Consider the following 20,202-nt stretch of genomic DNA (forward strand, 5'->3'; position numbering starts at 1 on the left):
CCGGTACATGCAGCTACTGTGTGAATCCTTTTACTCTTATGGTATTTGGGGTTAGGACTCTCATTAATACCTTCGGTATGTCTGTACTACAGGTGGATTACAGAGGAAGTCAAGAGAAGCTGATCCGAATTCGGAATCCCTGGGGAGAGGTGGAATGGACTGGGAGATGGAGTGACAAGTGAGTCCATGAAAGTCTCCCGTACTTTCACTTTTCGTGTTTAGGATTGTTTACTATTTTTACAACTTCCACTTAATCTCTCACTATTTTGAGCTCTCTGTTATGAGTACTTTAGGGTTGCAGTCCTACATCTAAGTACGGTCCTCTTTAAAACAATAGTTTATAGACCTGACTTCTACCAAAAAATGGTAGAGATGTTATAGATTTCATCATTAATTTCCGAAATCGTTTGCAAAGCTTGAGACAAACGCATGTTTCTATCATTTTAGCTCTGCAGAGTGGAATTCAGTTGACCCGGAAGTGCGGGACAGGCTAATCAAACGATGTGACGATGGAGAATTTTGGTAAGATCCTCTAATAAGACTAGTCGAATATGGTGGACAATATGAATAATTTGTTCGGCACAAAAAGATTGTTAAATTAAGCTAATAAAACACAAAAGCTAAATTAAAATCCACAATACTACAAACATTTAAAGTAAAATCTCACTAAAAGTACAAAAAATTACATTGAATGAAAAAAAATGCTTGTAAGATTGATATTTGGCCAGTGATGATTTCCAAAGTGGTGCCTGGCACTGGGTCAGAAGCTGGGGTTTTGGAGGAGACCAAGGCAGGTGAAAGCTCAGTGGGAGTAAGAAGAGAGAAATTTAGCATCAGAAGAATAACTGTCAGTTGATACAAGTGTAAGTGGAACAAGAAGATTTTGGGGGGGAAACTAACTCAACATGACCTTCAAAAGTATCTCCTCTTCAAGCTACAAGATAAAAAACCACAACACTGAGCAAATGACTGACATCAAAATGAATAAATGATCATTCGCCTTAGAAATCTGTGATACTGGTAAGGAGGGGATTTGGCATTACAGGCCATGAAGTACCCAGGAAATTTCAGTGTCACGGATTTCGAAAAAGATGTAGAAAAGGCACATGAAACTTAAACAACATCACAATTTTAACCTCAATTGCCCACAGATGCAGGTCTGATGAATGTATAAAAGGACCCAAATACTTTCATTCTAATGAACTCAAAAACACTGCAGAACACAGAATGCAAACATTCATGAAGCCTTTTCTCACACTTAAGTCCCAATTGGATTGTATAAATTGTGTCATATAAGTAACAACATTGTAACTTGAAACTTCATCCCCAGAAGAGCATACACCAGTTTTCCTGTGAGGGGCTCACCTACCAAGCTGAATAGAAGAAATGGTCCTCCTGATGAGGGGGAGGTATAGTCTGTGAAGAGATCTACACAGAATAATTCGCCTGAAGATATTTAACCCAACTTTATGTTCTGCTTGAAATGCAGCATGCGTGGAAGAACTAGCTGAAATTATTTCTACCCATCAGTGGATATGAAGTTAGTAGCAGGCCACTATGCTTTGTTGCACACAGTGCAGTGCCTGAGGAATAGGAAGAATTGTTCTGCTTGCCAACAATCCTAAAACCTGTGTTTCTATATAGTGGTGTTCTATCTTTAGGCATGTGACCCTCAATATGTGTAGCAGTGACATGATGGTATTTAGACTAGGACTCTTTGGAGTCCCTAATCTTTTCCTTTTGGTTTCTAGCTTATTTTTGTTGCTAGCTTTAGTTGTGTAGACCATCATAGTGCCAAATTAGTGCCTTCTGGAGCTCAGGAGACTAGCTTTTAATGGGTGATGCAACTGACCTATTGTTTGTGCTATCTGGGAATCTATACTTTCTGTACATCTACAACCCCGGCACTGAGGTGGGGGCTGCAAGAAGCTCATTCGTCTGGAGGGACACGAGAAAGAACAAAAGCATAGTTGAAGGTAGTGAGGCCCCAGCACCAGAAAAATGTGTCTTGCTATTAAGCAGATTAAGGCGTAAATGTATAAGACTTTTTCTCCTACGTTATACATTTTTTCTAAAATGCACACTTCAACAAAGACGAGTTTTGGTGCAATACACATTACATTGAAAATTAAGTTCTGATTTAATTTAAATTAGTTAATTTTAAAACCAAGCCATTCAATGAAAAAATACCAAACTAATTCATGTGAACTGTAAGTATGTAAATACCCAAAGTGATGGTTGTCAGATCTTAGTTCAGTCCATACAGCTATTTGATGAGTAGGCTGCAAAGCTTCTACAGGGAAAGCCAATAGTTTTTGCACAAGAATGACCGCAGTTACAATAGTATGTAAAATTTGCAGGCCATTGCTCCATTGGCACAAGATTATGTACATGGTGGGGCAGGTAGTGCTTAGTTTGCATTGAGAGCTCCAGCCACTAACCCTCCTCCACTTTAAAAGCGAGTACATCAATGTGCATGGCATGTTAAAATCAATCCTGTAATAACCGCTTTCAAGTTTTGATTCAGCCCACTTTGGCCGCTGTGACTTTTGGTTAATTAACAACAGACCTACGGAGGAACAGAAAATTAAAACAAAATGCAGACCTATCATTTAATACCAAGGGGTGATTAGATTACTTGATGATATAGAGCACAGGCTAATGTCAAGTATTCTACAAAGGGAGGTGGTTGGATAAGAATATTTTCAAGGTTTTTAAGAAGTCTGTTAAAAAAATAGGAAATGAGTCAGTCAGCCAGGTTGCATGTTGGACAACCAAACTGAGAGGTTTATACCTATGGATGTTTCATTCATGATGTGGCATGAAGGAGAGAGAGCTTCTAAACAGTACATATTTATGTATGTGTTTAAGGTTCTTTTATAGTGCTACCAAAGCATAGCGTGTTAAAGCATGTTACTTGATGACGGCCATGTATCATCTGTCCACGATTTGATTCACGGTCGTCTTATGACACGTTTGAATTTAATAAACTTTCATGAGCATTGCTTTCAGCATTTTGCTGTTCACTGACAGTCCATCGAGCTGTGAAAGGTTCTGAACTGTGTTAGGTAGAGGTTTGTCTGGCAAACAGATTCTTGCAATCTGCTGCTGGCGGACGTGTATCCTGCTACTCAATAGGTAATGCTTGGTTGGAAGGGTGAAGCTTACACGGTATTGTCTGTTTGGAAGGATGAGGAGTGCAAGTGTGTAGATGTTGTGCATGATTCAGTCGCTGCTCTTGTCCTATCACTGTACGTGTGTACCTTATGCATGGAGAGGAGTGAGGGAGAGCGAGAGATAGCTGCTTATGTGGTCCTGCTTACCATCCTTAAAGGAACTTGGTTCAGGTTCTCTGGTGGATATGATCCTACGTCTTGTGCCTTCTACTTCCATGTTACAAAGTGCTGAATGGTCCAGTTTCTTGCTAGGTGCAATCCTTCATAATCCTTCATCAACTTTTGGAAAACATTTAAGAATTTCTCCTTTCTGAAGTCCAGGTGATTTTGGAGGTTTCTTGTCAGCAGTGCTGAATGAAGTGTTTGGTACTATAGGAATTACTATCACTTTGCTTTTACTAGGATGTCATTCACTGATTTCTTGAGAAATTACTCCCGGCTGGAGATCTGCAACCTCACTCCGGACACCCTGGCCTCTGACAAATACAAGAAGTGGAGCCTGACGAAGTTTGATGGAAACTGGAGGCGAGGCTCTACCGCGGGCGGCTGCAGGAATTACCCAAGTAAGGCTGTGTTATGGTCAGTGGGAAGTCATTGTGGGGGGCTCCAAGCAAATTGTTATGGTATTTGTATAGTAGGTGTGCAGCCCATATTGCCTTGACCATGTGATGTCAAACAAACTGATAGGTGTGTGCAAATAGAAAACGGGTGTAATTAAGTCGACGTTTCGGTCTTTCATTGGTCACACAGATCCATAAAACCATCCTCAGGACATAGCGTTGCTTAGTATCCAGGAGAATGTCTGTGTAAGGAAAGTCAGATCCACCTCCCTCTCTCAATTTTCAAATCTCCCAAATTGGTTTGCTATGAGTGTCTCCATTGGTTTTTTTAAGAAACGACAAGCACTTTATAAAAGATACTTCATTCCCGTAATTAATTCAGCCTCCTTATTATCCAGCATTCTACCATTAGCAGGAATTACGCAATCGTCAGAACTTTCTGCAAAATGGGCTTCGTTAGGTTTCTGTAAGGTCTCAGACTTTCTAAGGAATGGAGGATGGCTGACTTTGACTGAAATGTCGCAAGTAATTACTAATGATTTTATTCTTCTAGGGTCATATAATGTCCTCCTTAAATTTCTTTTTGAGCTAGATGCCTCTCAAATTGGCAAACAACATCAATTGGTTACTGAACTCCTAGAGGATACTTCTGTTAGGAATCCCGGGATATGGAAAAAAATTCTAGCCTCAACTAGGGGATTGGATCTTGGACAAAAGGCAATTAAAAAATGGAAGGACCATGAAGATTTTGAGATCTGTTAATTTATGGTCGGCCGTTAATAAATTGAATTTCGGCACACTAAGAGGGGCGAATTGGCGAAGGATGTTGTTTTTTAGTAAATGGCAACTCTACCGAACCTCTCTTTCCCTTTCAAAAATGTATCCCAATCATTCAGCAAATTGCTTCCGCTGTAATATCCATCCCTCAGCCAATTGGTCGCATATTACCCTGCAATGTTCTACGATTCAGAAGTTTTGGGAGGACAATTTTTGTTATTTGGAAACTGAATGTTGTATCCAATTAGCAATGAATGATTTGTTAATCATTTTTGGTTTTGACCCAGACCTTTCCATCTGCGATCAATTGGTAACATTTTTATACATTTCAATGGCGGTAGCTAGATCATTGCTATTGCAAAGGTGGCGTACTGATTTGATTCCCTCTGCCCTGCAGTGGGTCCATGAAATGCAAGCGGCTAGAAGCAGTGAACGTATTAATGCACTTCGGGTGGGGGGCCTTAGGAGGTTTGAAAAAATCTGGGGCACATATTTTGATTAAGTTTCGGGGTGAGGTTATTGTTTTGTTTTGAATGTATTTTTCCCTGATATTTAAGTGCTTTAGGTAAGCTTTGTGATATTTATACATTTTTGGAAATTTAATGATATGCCCGATTGTAACTTTTTATTTAATGGACATTTCTGATCTTAATGTATTTAATGTAGTGCAATAATTACGGACTTCAATAAAAAATGTAAAATACAAAAAAAAAAAAGCTTTACATTGTCTACCGTTGACCACATTTCTCACTGAGCCATCTTTTGTTCATGGTTTCAGGTGGACTGAAGTCGGGCAGGGGTTGTGGATGATTTCCACCAGTTCATAATAGTCACTTTTAAACACCCTATTTCTTCTAGAATTTCCAAGGACAGCTTCAGTTTTCAAAAAACACTTTTTGCCCCAACTAGCCTTGGCCAATTCCGGCATAACTTTGTGGGGCACAAGTGGTTCCCCATTACCTCACTATATATTCCTTGGCAATTGTAAGCCCAAGTGCACACTGTGTTTGTTTCTAGGTAGGTCCCGGCCATTGGGGATACCCAAAATGAATAGTGGTGGTGTCACTGGGGCCCACGCATCCAATACCACTGAGAGTTCCTCAACTATTTCCTTCAGGTGTACTCCAATGTTCCCAAATTAGTTGTATAAATGTACATTTCCCACATGTTAGGCATGTATTAATTGCCATCAGACCCATTTTGTACAGCCTGCTTTTGTTATTGTAAGCTTTAGGTAGGATTTTTAATTGTATAAATCATAAGCCTGTTATTTTCATCTCTCTTGGATGCATCAATAGCGCCCCCTAATCTACATCTTGAAGGGATCTAGGTCTTTTTCCCAAGACAATCTGATGCCCTTCAAGCAGCCATGTGCATTCTGAATCAGGGTTTGGTCAGTGGGTTGGTCAATATTTTGAACAGTAATCCGTGTTCTAGATGGGTGGCCTCTGGTAGGTTGGACCACTCGATCAAACAAACTGTTACGACATGTAGAAGCTACAGGTATAAACATTTTGAGGGGGCAGCAGGTCCTATTCTTCTTGTATTGTAGTAAAGGTTTTCAATGTCTTTACTTTAGAAATTCCCACTGCTTGCCACCTGTCAAAACCCTTCAATCTGAGCACAATTTTCAGCATAGTACTGACTCTTAAGGGGTTTAAACGTCCTATCATTTAGAACCTGGAGTTGAAGATTTGTTTTCAAGATAACATCCCTACATGCCACATACTATCTTACAAACCAGAGCTGCTTTCTCAGGTAGATAGTGGCAATGCCCTCCCTGCAGACCAACCCAACTCTACCCCGTATTTCATGCTGCTTCCACACTCGTAAAAGGGCAACAGAAATACAACTGCACCCCTATCGGTGACGGCTGGTGACATTTGTGGTGAGGCGTTAAAGTTGTGGATGAATGCTATGAGAAAGGTTTAAAAAAAAGAATGGGCAAGTGGACCATTTTAAAGCGAAATTGAGAGAGCAAGATGGTTTGCAAAACGATTGTAAATGTATAGACTTAAAATAGTTAAACACATAATAAAATACCTTATTGCATTAAATATGTTCAACAGTTACTGTGGTGTGCAAATCTACTTTATTAGCTCTAGTGAACAAGTGAGTCCTGTGAAGTGAGGCTCAGGCGCGGACTTGACGGTATGATGCTTCTGGTAACAGAGTGAACATGCACGTCCACGCCACGTCTGCACTAAGCGGGTTTTACATCTGTCCGTGAATTGACTCTGGTAGCATTTAAGTGCTACAGTACTGCTCCAGTCCAGTGGCAGGGTTCTGCTATATTACTCTAGACTAGAATTTAATATCTTCTAAATAGTTGAATGTGTCCTTGTGTAATGTAACTGGTACTTGCTTGTGTAAAGTGCTCCAATACTTTTGGGTTGAGTACAAGCTATGAAAAAATGGCCTAAAAAATTATTTTAAAAAAACTAAAAATAGTTCTACCTCCAGTGTTCGCCCCATGCATGCTTGGTTGGCACGTAATGCACAATTGCATTGGCATCTTTAGCAGAGCGACTGCAATTGTAAGAGGAGTCCGATGGCTTCTACGATCGGATCTACTGTACAAAAGCGACAATTCCCAAATGCAGACCGCGCATTGTGAGGAAAATACATGCACAACCTCTCACAACTATCACATCTTAGTCTATTGAAAGCTCGCTACATCAGCCTTTTGAACAGTAATTGAGCATGAGATTGGTGCCAATGTCTTTCTCTCCACAATATGTAAGCGCCACAGCCCACATAACTACCCACTTTTGAATGTGGGAAACCTTCGAATCGCAGCCTTGGCTCATAATCCTGTGATTTCGGGCAAATCTTCCCTCTGTGCCTAAAAAGGAAAACTTGTAATGTAGCCTTCTTTGCGCTGTGTTTAAGCAGTGGAGGGTTTCAAGAGACCGATTTCTACCTTTGAAACACGGGCCGATAACCTGTATCACAGTTTACAATGCATGCCATTCTTGCAGACAAAACACCAACCAACATCTGGGGGCTCACAAGCGGGGCTCTCCTGATTTCTCGATTGTACCTGCCAGTTGTTACACCACCCACACATATTAAGCACAATGTAAGCACTGGGACTGGTGGCAAAATTAATGAAGGTGGGACAATGAGACTGACGTTTTAATTAAGGTTTCCCACTTGACCAAATTGAGTGATCCTGTACACTTCACTTCTCACACCCCAGCGTGGCAACAATTCACAATGCTATGCTGTGACTGAAGTACATACTTTGAGCCAATGCTGGTGGCCATCTTGAACAATACACAGCCAACATGAACATGTAGAATACAGTACACCTGCTGCATCCTGGTTATCCCCGAAATGAATTTGGAGCTGCGAAGCCGAACTCTTCCCAGCCAACTCCACCACCTTCTATCCTCCAATCAGGAGGCCTAAACAGTAGTGCAAAGATGAAGGGAGTACTTTAGTTATTGCCACCAACTCCACTTTGTCAATATAGGCCAGACTGGCCCCTTACTGTTGATTTGAATAGCGCCCTGCTGAAACCACCTGGGCCACAGCATAAGCACCCCATTTAAAATCTAACCATTGCCTCTTTCCCCGGCCACTCCCATCAGGCTAATATCACTTTCTTCGCATGTGCCTCGAGGGCGAGCAATAGCCCTCACCCAAACTCAGCTTTTTCTCAAAAAAAGAAGAGAATTTGTAACCTGCACAAAGTACTGAGCTCTTCATTTGAAGCTGCTTCCTGGTGTTCATTCTCTCCCTTTGATCTCCTCCCCAATGCTAGTAGGGCAATGCCCCTGTGGCCCGTTAACACCAGCCGTCCCTGACCCCAACTCTAATTGACTTCCATTGGCACCTTGTTCAGACTGCCATATTATTTAAAACATATAAGCTAAAAAGATGTCAGCCAAAAAACTCCTGCTTCGCAGGTGAGCAATCTCACTGTATTGGGAATACACATCCTACAGGAGTCGAGCCATGCAAAGGTTTGAAACTGTCCCAGCAGTGTAAATAGACAACTAGTCATTAGTGTGATATGATTCAACACTATGAAAAGCCTCGCCCTCTCACTCAGTGGCACCTTCCCTCCTGGAATTCAGAAGAGTATTGAAAATAGTTTACAGGCACCACCTACTGGGAATACCTGCCCTAAAATAAAATAAACTTCTACATACCTTATTTAGTTTGATGTAATACTAGCCAAAAAATGGAAAAAATATTTCCATGTTTTGTGCTGAAATTGTGAGAGTTCGAATTCTATCCCAGGTTGTTCCACTGTTGTATTTGTCGCACTACGAGACCCATTCAGCACTGTAGCATGGTTTGGGGCATTATTGAGCACTTACAATTTAATCTATTGTGTACTATTTGGTTAAAGGTGCCACTGAGTGCTGCTTTTTTTAAGATGGTCAGTGGACCTGGAGAGGTGCGTCATTCTTAAGAAGTTGGAGGAACAGTTATCCCCTGGTTGCTTCAAACCATTCCTTTGTGCGGACAAAATGAGACTGGCCCCGCCTCTTACTCTCTCATACAGTGGAATATGATGAGTAGAAGGCAGGATCAGTGACGTCCACTTTGAATCGGTTGTGTGCCGCTACACATATATACGTATCTCTAGGGCAGGCCCAAAGGAGCCGAGATGGAGGGAGTTTTGTGACAACCAGAAGCGTATTGATGTCTACCTCTCAAGTACGTTTCTGCTTACAAGGGCCAAAAACATGTTCAAGAGGAACATTGGAGGTCAGATGAGGTGTGCAGTGCTGTCATTTGAAGGAAAGTAGCCTGGCACTGTCTATTTAAAGTTGTGCAGCTCCAAAAACAATGGTCTAGTGAAAAGACTAAAAGTTAATTTGTAACCTGAAGTGGTTTGTATCTTGAGGCCTAACCAAACAAGTACAAGCCCAGGGTCTTGAGCACCTATTCAACATGAATACATGGATTGTGGGGGTTTGAGCTCACCTTGGCAGACTACCAGTCGTGTTGATGAAGAAACTGGATCCCATTCACTTCAATAACATTCATCTGCCCAGCGGGTCCCACTCTGGATTGTCACCATTGCCTCCTCTTTGTGCTAGATAAAAGGGGCATGTTATATTTAATTATATGGTGTGCTGCAGGAAGAAATAATGCCCTGTCTAAGAAACAGATCATATTTAGAGGTTTTATTATCAAGTAAGTGAATGTTTCATTTGGCTTAATTGACACACCAAGGACACCTTTGCAACCTCTGTTGGTGTTTTCTGGCCTTAACCAACCTGATCAAAAATAAACTGTTCTCTAGTCTGTATTTTTTTTGGGGGGCTTGTATTTGAAGTGCTAACTTATCAGTTTGTTATTGATCTTTTGTCATATTTTAACCAGAATAATTAAGTGTGCCCACATAAGAGCAATGTGCATCCTCTTCTTTCACTCAGACACTTTCTGGATGAACCCACAGTATCTCATTAAGCTGGACGAAGCGGACGATGATCCAGAGGACAACGAGGATGGATGCACCTTCCTTGTCGGCCTAATCCAGAAGAACCGAAGGGCACAGAGGAAGATGGGGGAGGATATGCAGACAATCGGCTTTGCAATCTACGAGGTCAGGCATTGCCCCTCAGATTACAACCTACACTGGAAGCTATGATAGAAGTGTGCCTTTTTTATAGTCTCTCCTTTTTTTATTTTTTATGAGCAATGGTTTATTGGTAGACGGGTAACTTAAATGTCATGCTGCGGGAAAACCTGTCGTATGTGTATCGCCCAATACAGTGAGCTTGCTTACCTGCGAAGCAGGAGTTTTTTGTCCGACACATCTTTTTAGCTTCTATGTTTTGAATAATATGGCAGTCTGAACAACTTTTGAATATCACATGTTTGAATCATTTCAATGGCGGCTCGTACGCTAAGGCAGAGGAGCGTCGCCCCACTGCTCACTGAGCGGTGCAAAAGAAAATGATAATAACAAGAAGTAATTATTTTATTTTTCTTTGCGGGAATCCAGCCAGGTCGGGCGGGGTGGGGCTGGGCTCACCGCCGTCAGAGGGAGCAGGAGTGGTTTGCACTCCCTCACTAAGTGCGCAAGACTGCTTGGCTGGCCCTCTGGGGCTGCCCAAATAGTCAGCGCACTTTGCATGTTCTCCACTGGGCTGTGTTGCACAGCCCAGTGGAGAACATGCCCAGCCTCCCAGGTACTGCCTGAGCAGCCAAACAAGCCGTTCAGACCAATCACAACGGCTGCTCCTGCTGTGTCGTGATTGGCTGGGAGAGTCCAGGAGCCTGGATGCTTCCGGTGGCAGAGAGCAGGGACAGAGGAGAGACGTGCGGCGGTGAAGAAGGCAAGTATTTTTTTTTTCCATGCCTTCCCTCCCCCCGCCACCCACGTACAGAGGCAGCCGCCACTGAGTCACTTCCTCCTAAGACCAAAAGGCAACATTAAATATTCAAGACTGTAGCTCCAGGGGAGACTGAGGAGCAGATCTTTCAGATAATAGAGTAGAGTTGTACATAAGAACGAAATTGAGAAATTATGGTCAAGGGCACCTTCGCATCAGTGCCCTCGTCAACCCAAATTGAAATCCTGAAACATTATCAATATGTGAGGAAAATCTATCCCCTGCATTCTGGTATTTTTACACCGTAAACTTTTTTGGGCCAGTGCTACTTTTTATATCCCATGTCTGCCGCAAAAAACACACCTTTTGTTAAGTTCTTGACCACATTCAGGTTAATGTCAAAATGACCAGATGAAACCAGCATTTCTGTTGTCGCTTATATTGAGGTCTGAAGCCAAGAAGATAATGTAAGTGTCTGTACGTAGTTGCCGCACATACCATTACATCCAGAATCATTACATCACAGTTATTACAGAGGGAGTAACTTTACTTCAGGACTACTTTACTTCGCAGGTAAGGTAGTGAGTAATATATAGGTCAGTGCGCGTTGCATCGCACGAGCTACCTTGTATGACATGCAAACAAATCCCTCCAGTAATTAAGGAAATGCGCACTCCGGAGTGTCTGATTTTAATGCATGGGTAGCCAACAGCTGAAACGTGTAGGGTGTTGTACTCGCTTTATTGAATAAATAACCTGCAATAAAAACCAACATTCCAGAGTGCGCATTTTCTTACTGACTGGAGGGATTTGTTTACATATAGATTCACACAGACACATGCACACACGCACTCATACGCAGACACACAAATTACTCTTAACACAAACTGCTAACAAATTGAGCAGAACCGGTGTTAACTACTACACAGATCTGTCCCAGCTGCTGCTGTGATGGTAGTTCACAAAGAATGACACACCTCTCACAGTTAGACTTGGTTTCCAAGCTGAGAGTTATTTGATATTAGATTGGCTGTCTGCATCTGCCCATTACCTGAGGGAATGCAGAGGGGAAAGGGAACCACACTCACAAAGTGGCGGCCCTTCTCAAGGATAGCCCATCAGGAAGGAAGTAGGGTGCAGTACACTACATGTTGCAGGATAGGTTATCTCTTGAATTAGAACATTGGTTGCTTTTAAAATTATTTGTCATGCTGTTGGTTATGGGCAGTATACGAGTTGTCAGAGGCTCATATTTTGAATGGAGGAGCCATCAACCTTCCTACAGGTTAGCAAACTACTTGTCTGGGGCGTGGGCAGTGGAATTTCCACACTTCTGTATGTTCGTGTTATCCAGTAGCGTGGAGATCAACATGTGCAAGATTAGTACTGTATTTTTATTTACATTTTTTTACATGAAATGCATAACTGAAATAAGCCTGTGTGCTTCGAAAAACTACAGTCTGTCAGTGTCCCAGAAGAGGCAGGTCCTTTTCCTTTGTGACACCTGAGATTCCATGCACCTAAGTGCAAAGCAATATATGTACTTAAGAGAACTCTTGGGGTTCAATACAGATTGCCGGAAGTGTATTGAAGGTCCTATAGAGTAAGAGGGGTTTCGGATTACTCAGTCCAGCGACCTTAAATTGCCATATAGTCCTACGGTTCGACTCTATTTTAAATAGGCCTTACTCCATCTTGGGTAATGAAGGTCGCTAGATTCTCAATTTTAGGTAAAGGAAGTCGCCATTTGTTATCAAATTTATGTGGAATCATTGTCATGTCTGGCAAAGACACAGATGTTGTGTGACCTTATCTATCTAAGAACTGTGAAAGTGTTAAGTAATTCAGCTAATTACACAGATATAACACCTGATGCTACATCAGTCTGAGTCGGTGTTTACGAACAAATGCAGATGTATATAATCGAAATAGTGTAGTCTGAATTGGTGTCCAATCATCTTATATATTCGTCAGGAAACTTCTGGGACTCGCACCTTGATGCACATAATCTATGTCAGACGTTTCTAAACTTATATCAGGAACTCCAACCTCTGATAAAAATGATTATGTAAGGGTTACCACTTGGGGGAGAGGTACTGCGCCCAGATTATCACACAAGATTCTGCCAGACGATGGACTCCACTACTACCAGCACACTTCGAAGATATTACATCTCGCCTGCTACTGATAAAGCTGAGTTCCAGAGGAAATCTGTTACTTCAGTGCATTTGCACTTCGTAGGGAACACTGTCTTCATGCCTCCTCCGATAACGACCGCTTTTACTGACCACAAGCTATGCAATACGTCTCTTCTCCCTAAGACACTCTAGACGGGAAGTTGCTCTGTTTTTCATTCTCTTAGTGTAGCCCATAGTACTAGGCTTTAGGGTGTAAGTTTTTAAATTACATTTTAAACATGTTAGAAATTTTCCTTTTATTCTCATTGATCACAACATGCCTTCTTGCTGCTTTTGATATCCTGTGTAGTTGTTTTAGATGTGATGAGAAACAGATTTTCCCTGTTGTAATAATACTTTTAGTTAAGTATCTATTCTTCTTAGCGCAGTGTGTGTGTGCGCAGTATTGTGAATAACGAAATAGGTTTGTTTCTGCTACCACAGTTATCGTGATCTTGTTGCAGGTATTGTAAGTAACCCAAAAGCAATAACTCCACACACTCAAGGTATTAGGTGGGGTTCTACAGGACTATAATAACATGTCTTTCATATTCAACACTGATGCATTGAACTGAGTTCTGCCATGTCAATCGTGCGAGGGAAAGCAAATCTTGTAGAACTACACCAGAGTCGTATTTTATGCAACAAACGTTTCAGAATATTGTGACATATCAACCTGTATCTTTAATCCCTCTGCTTGGTGCGATTAAACTAGCGATAGGATTGCTGTTAGAGTAACAGTGCGCTTTACCAATACACATATACTTACTACAAATACACATCTGTGTGATGTCAGTTGAATGTTGGGTTACAGCAAAAAAAATACTGTAGATGAGTCCTCAGATCATGTTCCAAAATGGATAAGGAGGTACTAGACCGTCCACAAGAGATCTAATGAGATGGAACAAAGTCTGGAATAGAGAATAGGAGATAAAATGTGAACATTTAAATTCCTAATGTATAATCTCGGTGTAGAAGTCTAAAGAACCTGCATGCACTAGGTCTGTGAACAAGGGGTTTGAAAATTTGACTTGTGGTGGGATGGCTGTGGAATGACCTAAGGATACACTTTTTAAGAGGCAGGGTGGTATGGTGCAGTAAATACCTTTTGCCAAATGTGATGTAGCTAAAGTCGGTGAGAGTATACAAAAAGACCTGGGATACACACTAGGAATACTCCTTTTGTAAGAGCACAGACAGATCAGTGTTGCATCAGTTAGAGAAATTGGCAGACTAGGTGGCCTTGCACCCTGTGCAAGCTGTCAGTAACTCTGTAATGAAGTATCCCCTCAAGATATGCGTGTGCAGACCACTACACCAGAAACTGGGAACACAAACCAGCCCTGGCAATTCTGCCCGGACCCGTGGGTGTATAGGCACGGGGTGATGGGTGTGCTAGGGAGAAACAGCACTGCTTCCGCTTTAGCACTGCTGCCAGTTTTGTTTACGGGGCCGATATTGCAGCACCGCTGCAAAACCGGCCCATACCGCTTGAAAACCGGCCACCACCTTTTCAGCCCAGTGGGAAAACGCCCGGTGCCCGCAACAGCCAGTCCGGCCCTGACCAGAAGCAGAGGTAGTGTATCCCATATGGTGATGAAACATTGTGCACGTGTGTCATAAGCATCACCAGTTTCCTCCACATCTGCCATGTGATAGGTCTCGCCAAAGAATCAGTTGTTGCTAATAATGTGAAGAGCATCACTTCTCTTTTATAATCTCTTATTTATGCCGTCCTGAGAAAGACATTCACAATGTTGAAGCATCCTTTTTTAACATCTGATATTACATTTATACTTTTTATTTCACTTACAGGTTCCTGAGCAGGTATGTTACATTTTTACTTTTGCTTTACAAAAATATCTGTTAAAAAAAAGTGCAGGAAACTGCTGATAAAACCATGGCTTATATGTGTAATTTAGGGCTCCATGCCAGAAGTGTATTATGAAGAATTCATAGAGCTTTACATAGCAGCAGAATTAGTGAAATAAACCGATTCAGCGCAATAGACCGTGAACCTGTTATGTTAAATGGTATGTAAAGGGTATTTAGAGGTTCTTTCCTACAGCTTCATATTAGAGACAATTTGTCTAACTGTCCTATTAGAAGCATTAATTAAAAGTAACTCCTTTTTCAACGATTGCATAGTAATCAAGGTCCCTACTCGAAACTTGTGTCCAGTAGCACTAAACATGGCAAGTTCTTTTAATGCAGATAGTGGCAACGCTGAAGTTGCATCTGAATTGGGGTCGTGGCCAGAATAAATCCGCCTTTTCTGACCATCTGTCTAGTTTTATGGGATCCTATTGGTGCAGTTGGCATGTTAAAACCTGGGTGACCCTTTCTTCTTTCTACCCAAGGGGAAAAAACTATCTTGAATTCACCCATAGATATTGACTTTGTCATTGTTAAACACTGATGCAAATTATCATTTCATTGATGGCTAATAATTGTTTATTCCTTTGAAAAACTAAGTTTCGTGGTCAGCAAAACGCTCACCTGAGCAGAGACTTCTTCCTGAGGACCAAAGCGGCGGAGAAATCAGACACGTTCATAAACCTGCGAGAAGTTCTGAACCGTTTCCGACTCCCGCCTGGAGAATACGTGATTGTACCTTCCACCTTTGAACCAAACAAGACTGGCGATTTCTGCCTTCGGGTCTTTTCAGAGAAAAATGCAGAAGCACAGTACGTAGAAAGATTGTTATTTAAAACATCGACTTATTTTTTCCTGTGATCTGGGCTATCAATGCTCCTTGGCTCCCTTGAAAGTCAAGTAGATAACTCTGGGTTCACTGAGAAGAAACGGCTGTGGAGCAAAGTTGTCGCTCATTTGCAAATTACATTGATTGGCCCTTCAGCTGCACCCAGAATCCTCTCTCCACAGTGCATTGGTTTAATCCATTAAATTCGACTTTACAACAGTATTGATGGCTATCTAACTTAACATTGCAGATTTTGGAAAGCCCAAAACATAAGCCATATGTGCTGTTAGTTGTACTTCTGCCGCCCCAATCACTAATGCGAACGATTGTGAACTGTATAATGGTATGTACAGGCAGTGTTACTCTTCAAGTTTTAAAGACCTTTCTCCCACTCTGTAGGGAATATTTCAGCATTTTCATTTTCCTGACCAGTCTGGCTATCCCAGATAGGAAAAAATGCTAGTGGACATTGTGTCAGAAGGCTTACATTAAATTGGGTAGGTATTCTGACACCGTATTAGCCAGTACATACCCAGCTGTAGGTTTTTTTCTGATGTCAGAGCCATACATGACTGTAGTGTTAAGAAAACTACCATCTCTCCCACTGTAAATGAGGGTATGTGAGAGGTGCATGATAGCACGCCTACAAAATGTAGACAACTGTCCCTTATTTATTTGGCACGTACTACAAAATAGATTGTATCTAGGAGACAAACACTGCTTAAAACAATCCTACTTTAAACGTTGTAATGAGTCATTACAGATGTATCAAAAAGAAGTAGAGGCTTAGAAACTGAATAAAAATATTGTAACTGCTTTCCTGAAGTTAAGAGTGTGGACTCAAGTTTAATCTCCTCTGGAAGGGAATTCCATATGTGTAGAATCAGGACAGAAAACCTTCGGCATCCCTTACAATGGAGCTTGGATCTTGGGCGTCTGAGAAGCATCGGTCTATCTTGGAAATTGTGTTTCTCCTGCAAATATATTTGGTCATTTCCCATTATGCATTTAAACACCAATCATGCCATTTTGAATCTGACAGGACTGGCTACTGGCAGCCAATGCAGGGGACTGAAACCGATCCTGATGCTATCAAACCTACCCAATCTAGTTTAGCGGTCATATTTTTATAAATTGTAGTCATTTGAATTGTCTTGTTGGTAGACTTACTCACTGGACAAATAACTTTAATTCTCAGACACAAAGGGGATCCGTACTCTTGTCCAACGTCTCCCACAATAATGCAGGCCACTACCGCTCATTCAAGTGTCCATATGTCCAATTTATCCCAATGTCACTATACTGTAGCGTAAGAATTCCCACCAAAAAATGGAAATGTTAAAAAATGTTAGAAGAATTGTAGAAAAAATGTGAGAATGGAAAGAAAGCACCTCACGGTAGCAAAGGGGGTACTGGCTAGTTGGTACTCGCTAGCTCACCCACTTATCGGTTGCTTTCTTGCCACAAAACGGAAATGTGCTCAACATAAATTATCTCAAGTGAAGAAAAGAAACAGTGAAAGAAAGTAGAATGAGCACTGTAAGTGCAGATTTCACAAAAGTGCTGTGTGGTCCCCGTGGGGAAAGGAAATGAGACTGCAGTTCCCAACATTAAAAATGAGACTACTCACTGGCTAATTGTAGCTTTATTCAGTGCTGTGAGCGTCCACCATTTAAAAAAAAATAAAAAAAAATGGTTCACCTTAGACCAGTATCATTATGTCCGAAGCGCCAACATGTTCCGTTGCTACCACTTTGCGCAACTTCATCAGGGCTGAGGGGATGACTAGTCTTCACTGGGTAAGATCAGCTATGAGCGAAGACGGAGCCCATGGACGCCTACTTATCCCGGTAGCGGTGCCATAACCACGTGTGGCGCGACCTTTTGGCGCGTACCGCATAACGAGGTAGTTGAAGGTACGAGAGGCACTAGCAACAACTCAACCAAGCATTCTCTAAGTGAAGTGAAGACTGGTCATCCCCTCAGCCCTGATGAGGTTGCGCATAATGGTAGCAACGAAACATGTTGGCGCTTTGGACATAATGATAGTGGTCTAAGTTGAACCATTTTTTTAATGGAGGAGGCTCACAGCACTGAATAAAGCTAAAATTAGCCAGTGAGTAGGCTCTCATTTTTAATGTTGGGAACTGCAATCTCATTTCCTTTCCTACGGGGACCAGCACAGCACTTTTGTGACATCTGCACTTACAGTGCTTATTCTACTTTCTTTCACTGTTTCTGCGTTCAACTATGTGGGTTTTAAATTGTACTATTGCAGTCTCGGTGACAAAGATTGATGTCTGTTCAGTAGTAACAGCTGTTAATACATATAACATTACTCTTTAAGTCCTTTCAAGTTATCCCTCTAGCCAAGCCTAAATCTGTCATCTTTCATCTTACAACCGTACAGCACTTCACTCCTGCTTTTTAGTTTCAAGCCCGTTCACAGTATAACGTCAGTAGTTGAGCAATAATATAGCCTTATAGTCTGCTGCAGAAGGCTATACCTGTTGTTAAATGCCCTGAGCCCAGGCGGCGAGGGCCTATAATGGGAGTAAGGACCTTTAAAAACAGGTACAGTCTGAGGCAGCAGGGCTATAAGGCTATTGGTACATTCCACCCACTAAGGGTGGAATGTTCTAAATTAAAAAAAGGAGAAACAGAGACAAACATTGGAATGTTGGAACAGACTTCTTATACCAGCCGTTATAAGTCCGGAGCGACTCCATGGTCTTCAATGGAGCTCTCAACATTCCAATGTATTAGTGTTTTTGACCGGTTTTGAGGTCTGTAGTGCAGTTAGTCATGAACGTTATGAACGGTTCAGCTTTGGCCTCACTCCCTCTCTCATCTCTTTAAAGTCAGTTGTCCATGCTGGGATCTGCAGCTGGAGGCCTGCGCCAGCAGTGATTGGCTGCTTGCCCAGGAATTTGATTTGTTGTCTCACTCTCAATTTCTAATCCGTGCGTGCTGAAGGATTTAACAGCTGTGAGCACTCAACAGCAATTGGTCAATTATTCTGTTACAAATGCCTCTATATTTGCACCCAGCACAGACAGACCGACCAGTTTGGCTACTTTCTCTGCTTCATGTCCCTTCTTCACACCCTCGCTGAATTGAATATGCAGGCAAGCAGCAGTTAGCAACAGCAGTATAACCATAGACAAACTTTGCATTCCAACTATGGCGCTAATATATTTGTTTGACTCAGTTAATGAAAGTCAAGTGTGGCTCAACACTTGACCACTATTATCGCGAGGTCATTAGAATTGTTTTACTCTGATTTACGGTTGGCTAATAGTGTTCGATGTCAGAGTGGATGAAGTGCCCTTTGCTGGGCTATTTAGGACACCTATCCTGAGAGCAGACAGAGCTTGGGGACTTCATTGGATAAGTTAATGCCTTCCTGCTCGTGGGCCATATGCATAGGAGCTTAACCAAAAAAACACTGCCAGTGCATAGAAATGTGTACATAGACAGTCAAAGGTAAATGTACGTGTTGGCTTGAATGAAGTCTATATTTCCAGCGTAACTGGTTTACGAAGTAAGTTCGATTTTAAAGTATGCATCTTTCCCTGTTGCACTTAAGCCTTGTTTAACTTGATTGTACCTTAATGTAGTCGTAACACAGCACTTGGTACTACTTAAATCACCATTAATTATAGGTGCAGGGGCTGCAAGGACTGTAGTCAACAGCTGGCTGCCATCCACCCCACTTTATTTGACTTTATTTGCATACTATCCTATGTGCACACTGGGTTCACTGGAGCATTTGTTTTCCAGCAGATTACGATTTGCCAGTTAATGTTGAGTTCACAGTTTCTTGTTGATCTATAAGTGTGTTCTGGTCCATTATAATTTTTTTTTTTTTTTTATTTATTAAGGTTTTAAGCAGTGACAAGTACAGCATTGTATCTTGATCCAGTTTATAGTTAAGCAATATCAGGGACTTACATTGCATACACGACCTGTAAACATTAATTTTCACTCCCCCCTACCATTGCCCCCCAATTCCTCAAGCCCAAATAGCCCCATTTTATACTTAAGTTTATCTTTCCCAGGGGTTCTAAAACAATCTGGTGTTTCAAATAGAATTGAATGTTATATTTAACACTAACTGGTCTTCTCGTTCATCCTTAGGGTGGTTGACGATGAGCTCGAGGCCAACATTGAAGTGGTAAGAAGAATGTAATTTGTCTCTTGATTGACCAATCTGAGCCTCCCATTCAGGGAGCAAGGTTGAAACGGTTTGTTTTGGGTGTTGAAATTGTTCCGTTATCCAAAGTGAATATCTTGCCAAAAGAGAGATTGGTAATTCTGTCAAATGAGTATGTCATGCAAAGCGTCAATACTCGAGTTGACAATATGTTACAATACAGATTAAATCCTTTGTTGCTTACTAGTTATTATCATTCTTTTGAGTTTTATATAGCGCTTGTTAGACCCGAAGGTATCAGAGCACTTTACTTGTGATAACGTTTACAAGAGGTACGTAAGAATCATAGT

At 41.6% G+C, this 20,202-nt stretch overlaps 1 protein-coding gene across 1 annotated transcript in view; it reads left to right on the top strand.

Moving 5' to 3' along the window:
• The window catches only part of LOC146821903 (calpain-2 catalytic subunit-like), a 221,126-nt gene that overhangs the window by 165,644 nt on the left and 35,280 nt on the right, over nucleotides 1-20,202 (top strand). Inside the window, exons 7-13 of the mRNA XM_085612993.1 lie at nucleotides 93-178; nucleotides 448-522; nucleotides 3,579-3,739; nucleotides 9,913-10,082; nucleotides 14,808-14,819; nucleotides 15,468-15,679; nucleotides 19,837-19,873. Coding sequence (XP_085469119.1) covers nucleotides 93-178; nucleotides 448-522; nucleotides 3,579-3,739; nucleotides 9,913-10,082; nucleotides 14,808-14,819; nucleotides 15,468-15,679; nucleotides 19,837-19,873 — 753 coding nt within the window. The remainder of the gene's footprint in view (nucleotides 1-92; nucleotides 179-447; nucleotides 523-3,578; nucleotides 3,740-9,912; nucleotides 10,083-14,807; nucleotides 14,820-15,467; nucleotides 15,680-19,836; nucleotides 19,874-20,202) is intronic.

This window comes from Triturus cristatus, chromosome 6 (genome assembly GCF_964204655.1).
Source record: "Triturus cristatus chromosome 6, aTriCri1.1, whole genome shotgun sequence".
Classification (NCBI taxonomy): domain Eukaryota; kingdom Metazoa; phylum Chordata; class Amphibia; order Caudata; family Salamandridae; genus Triturus; species Triturus cristatus.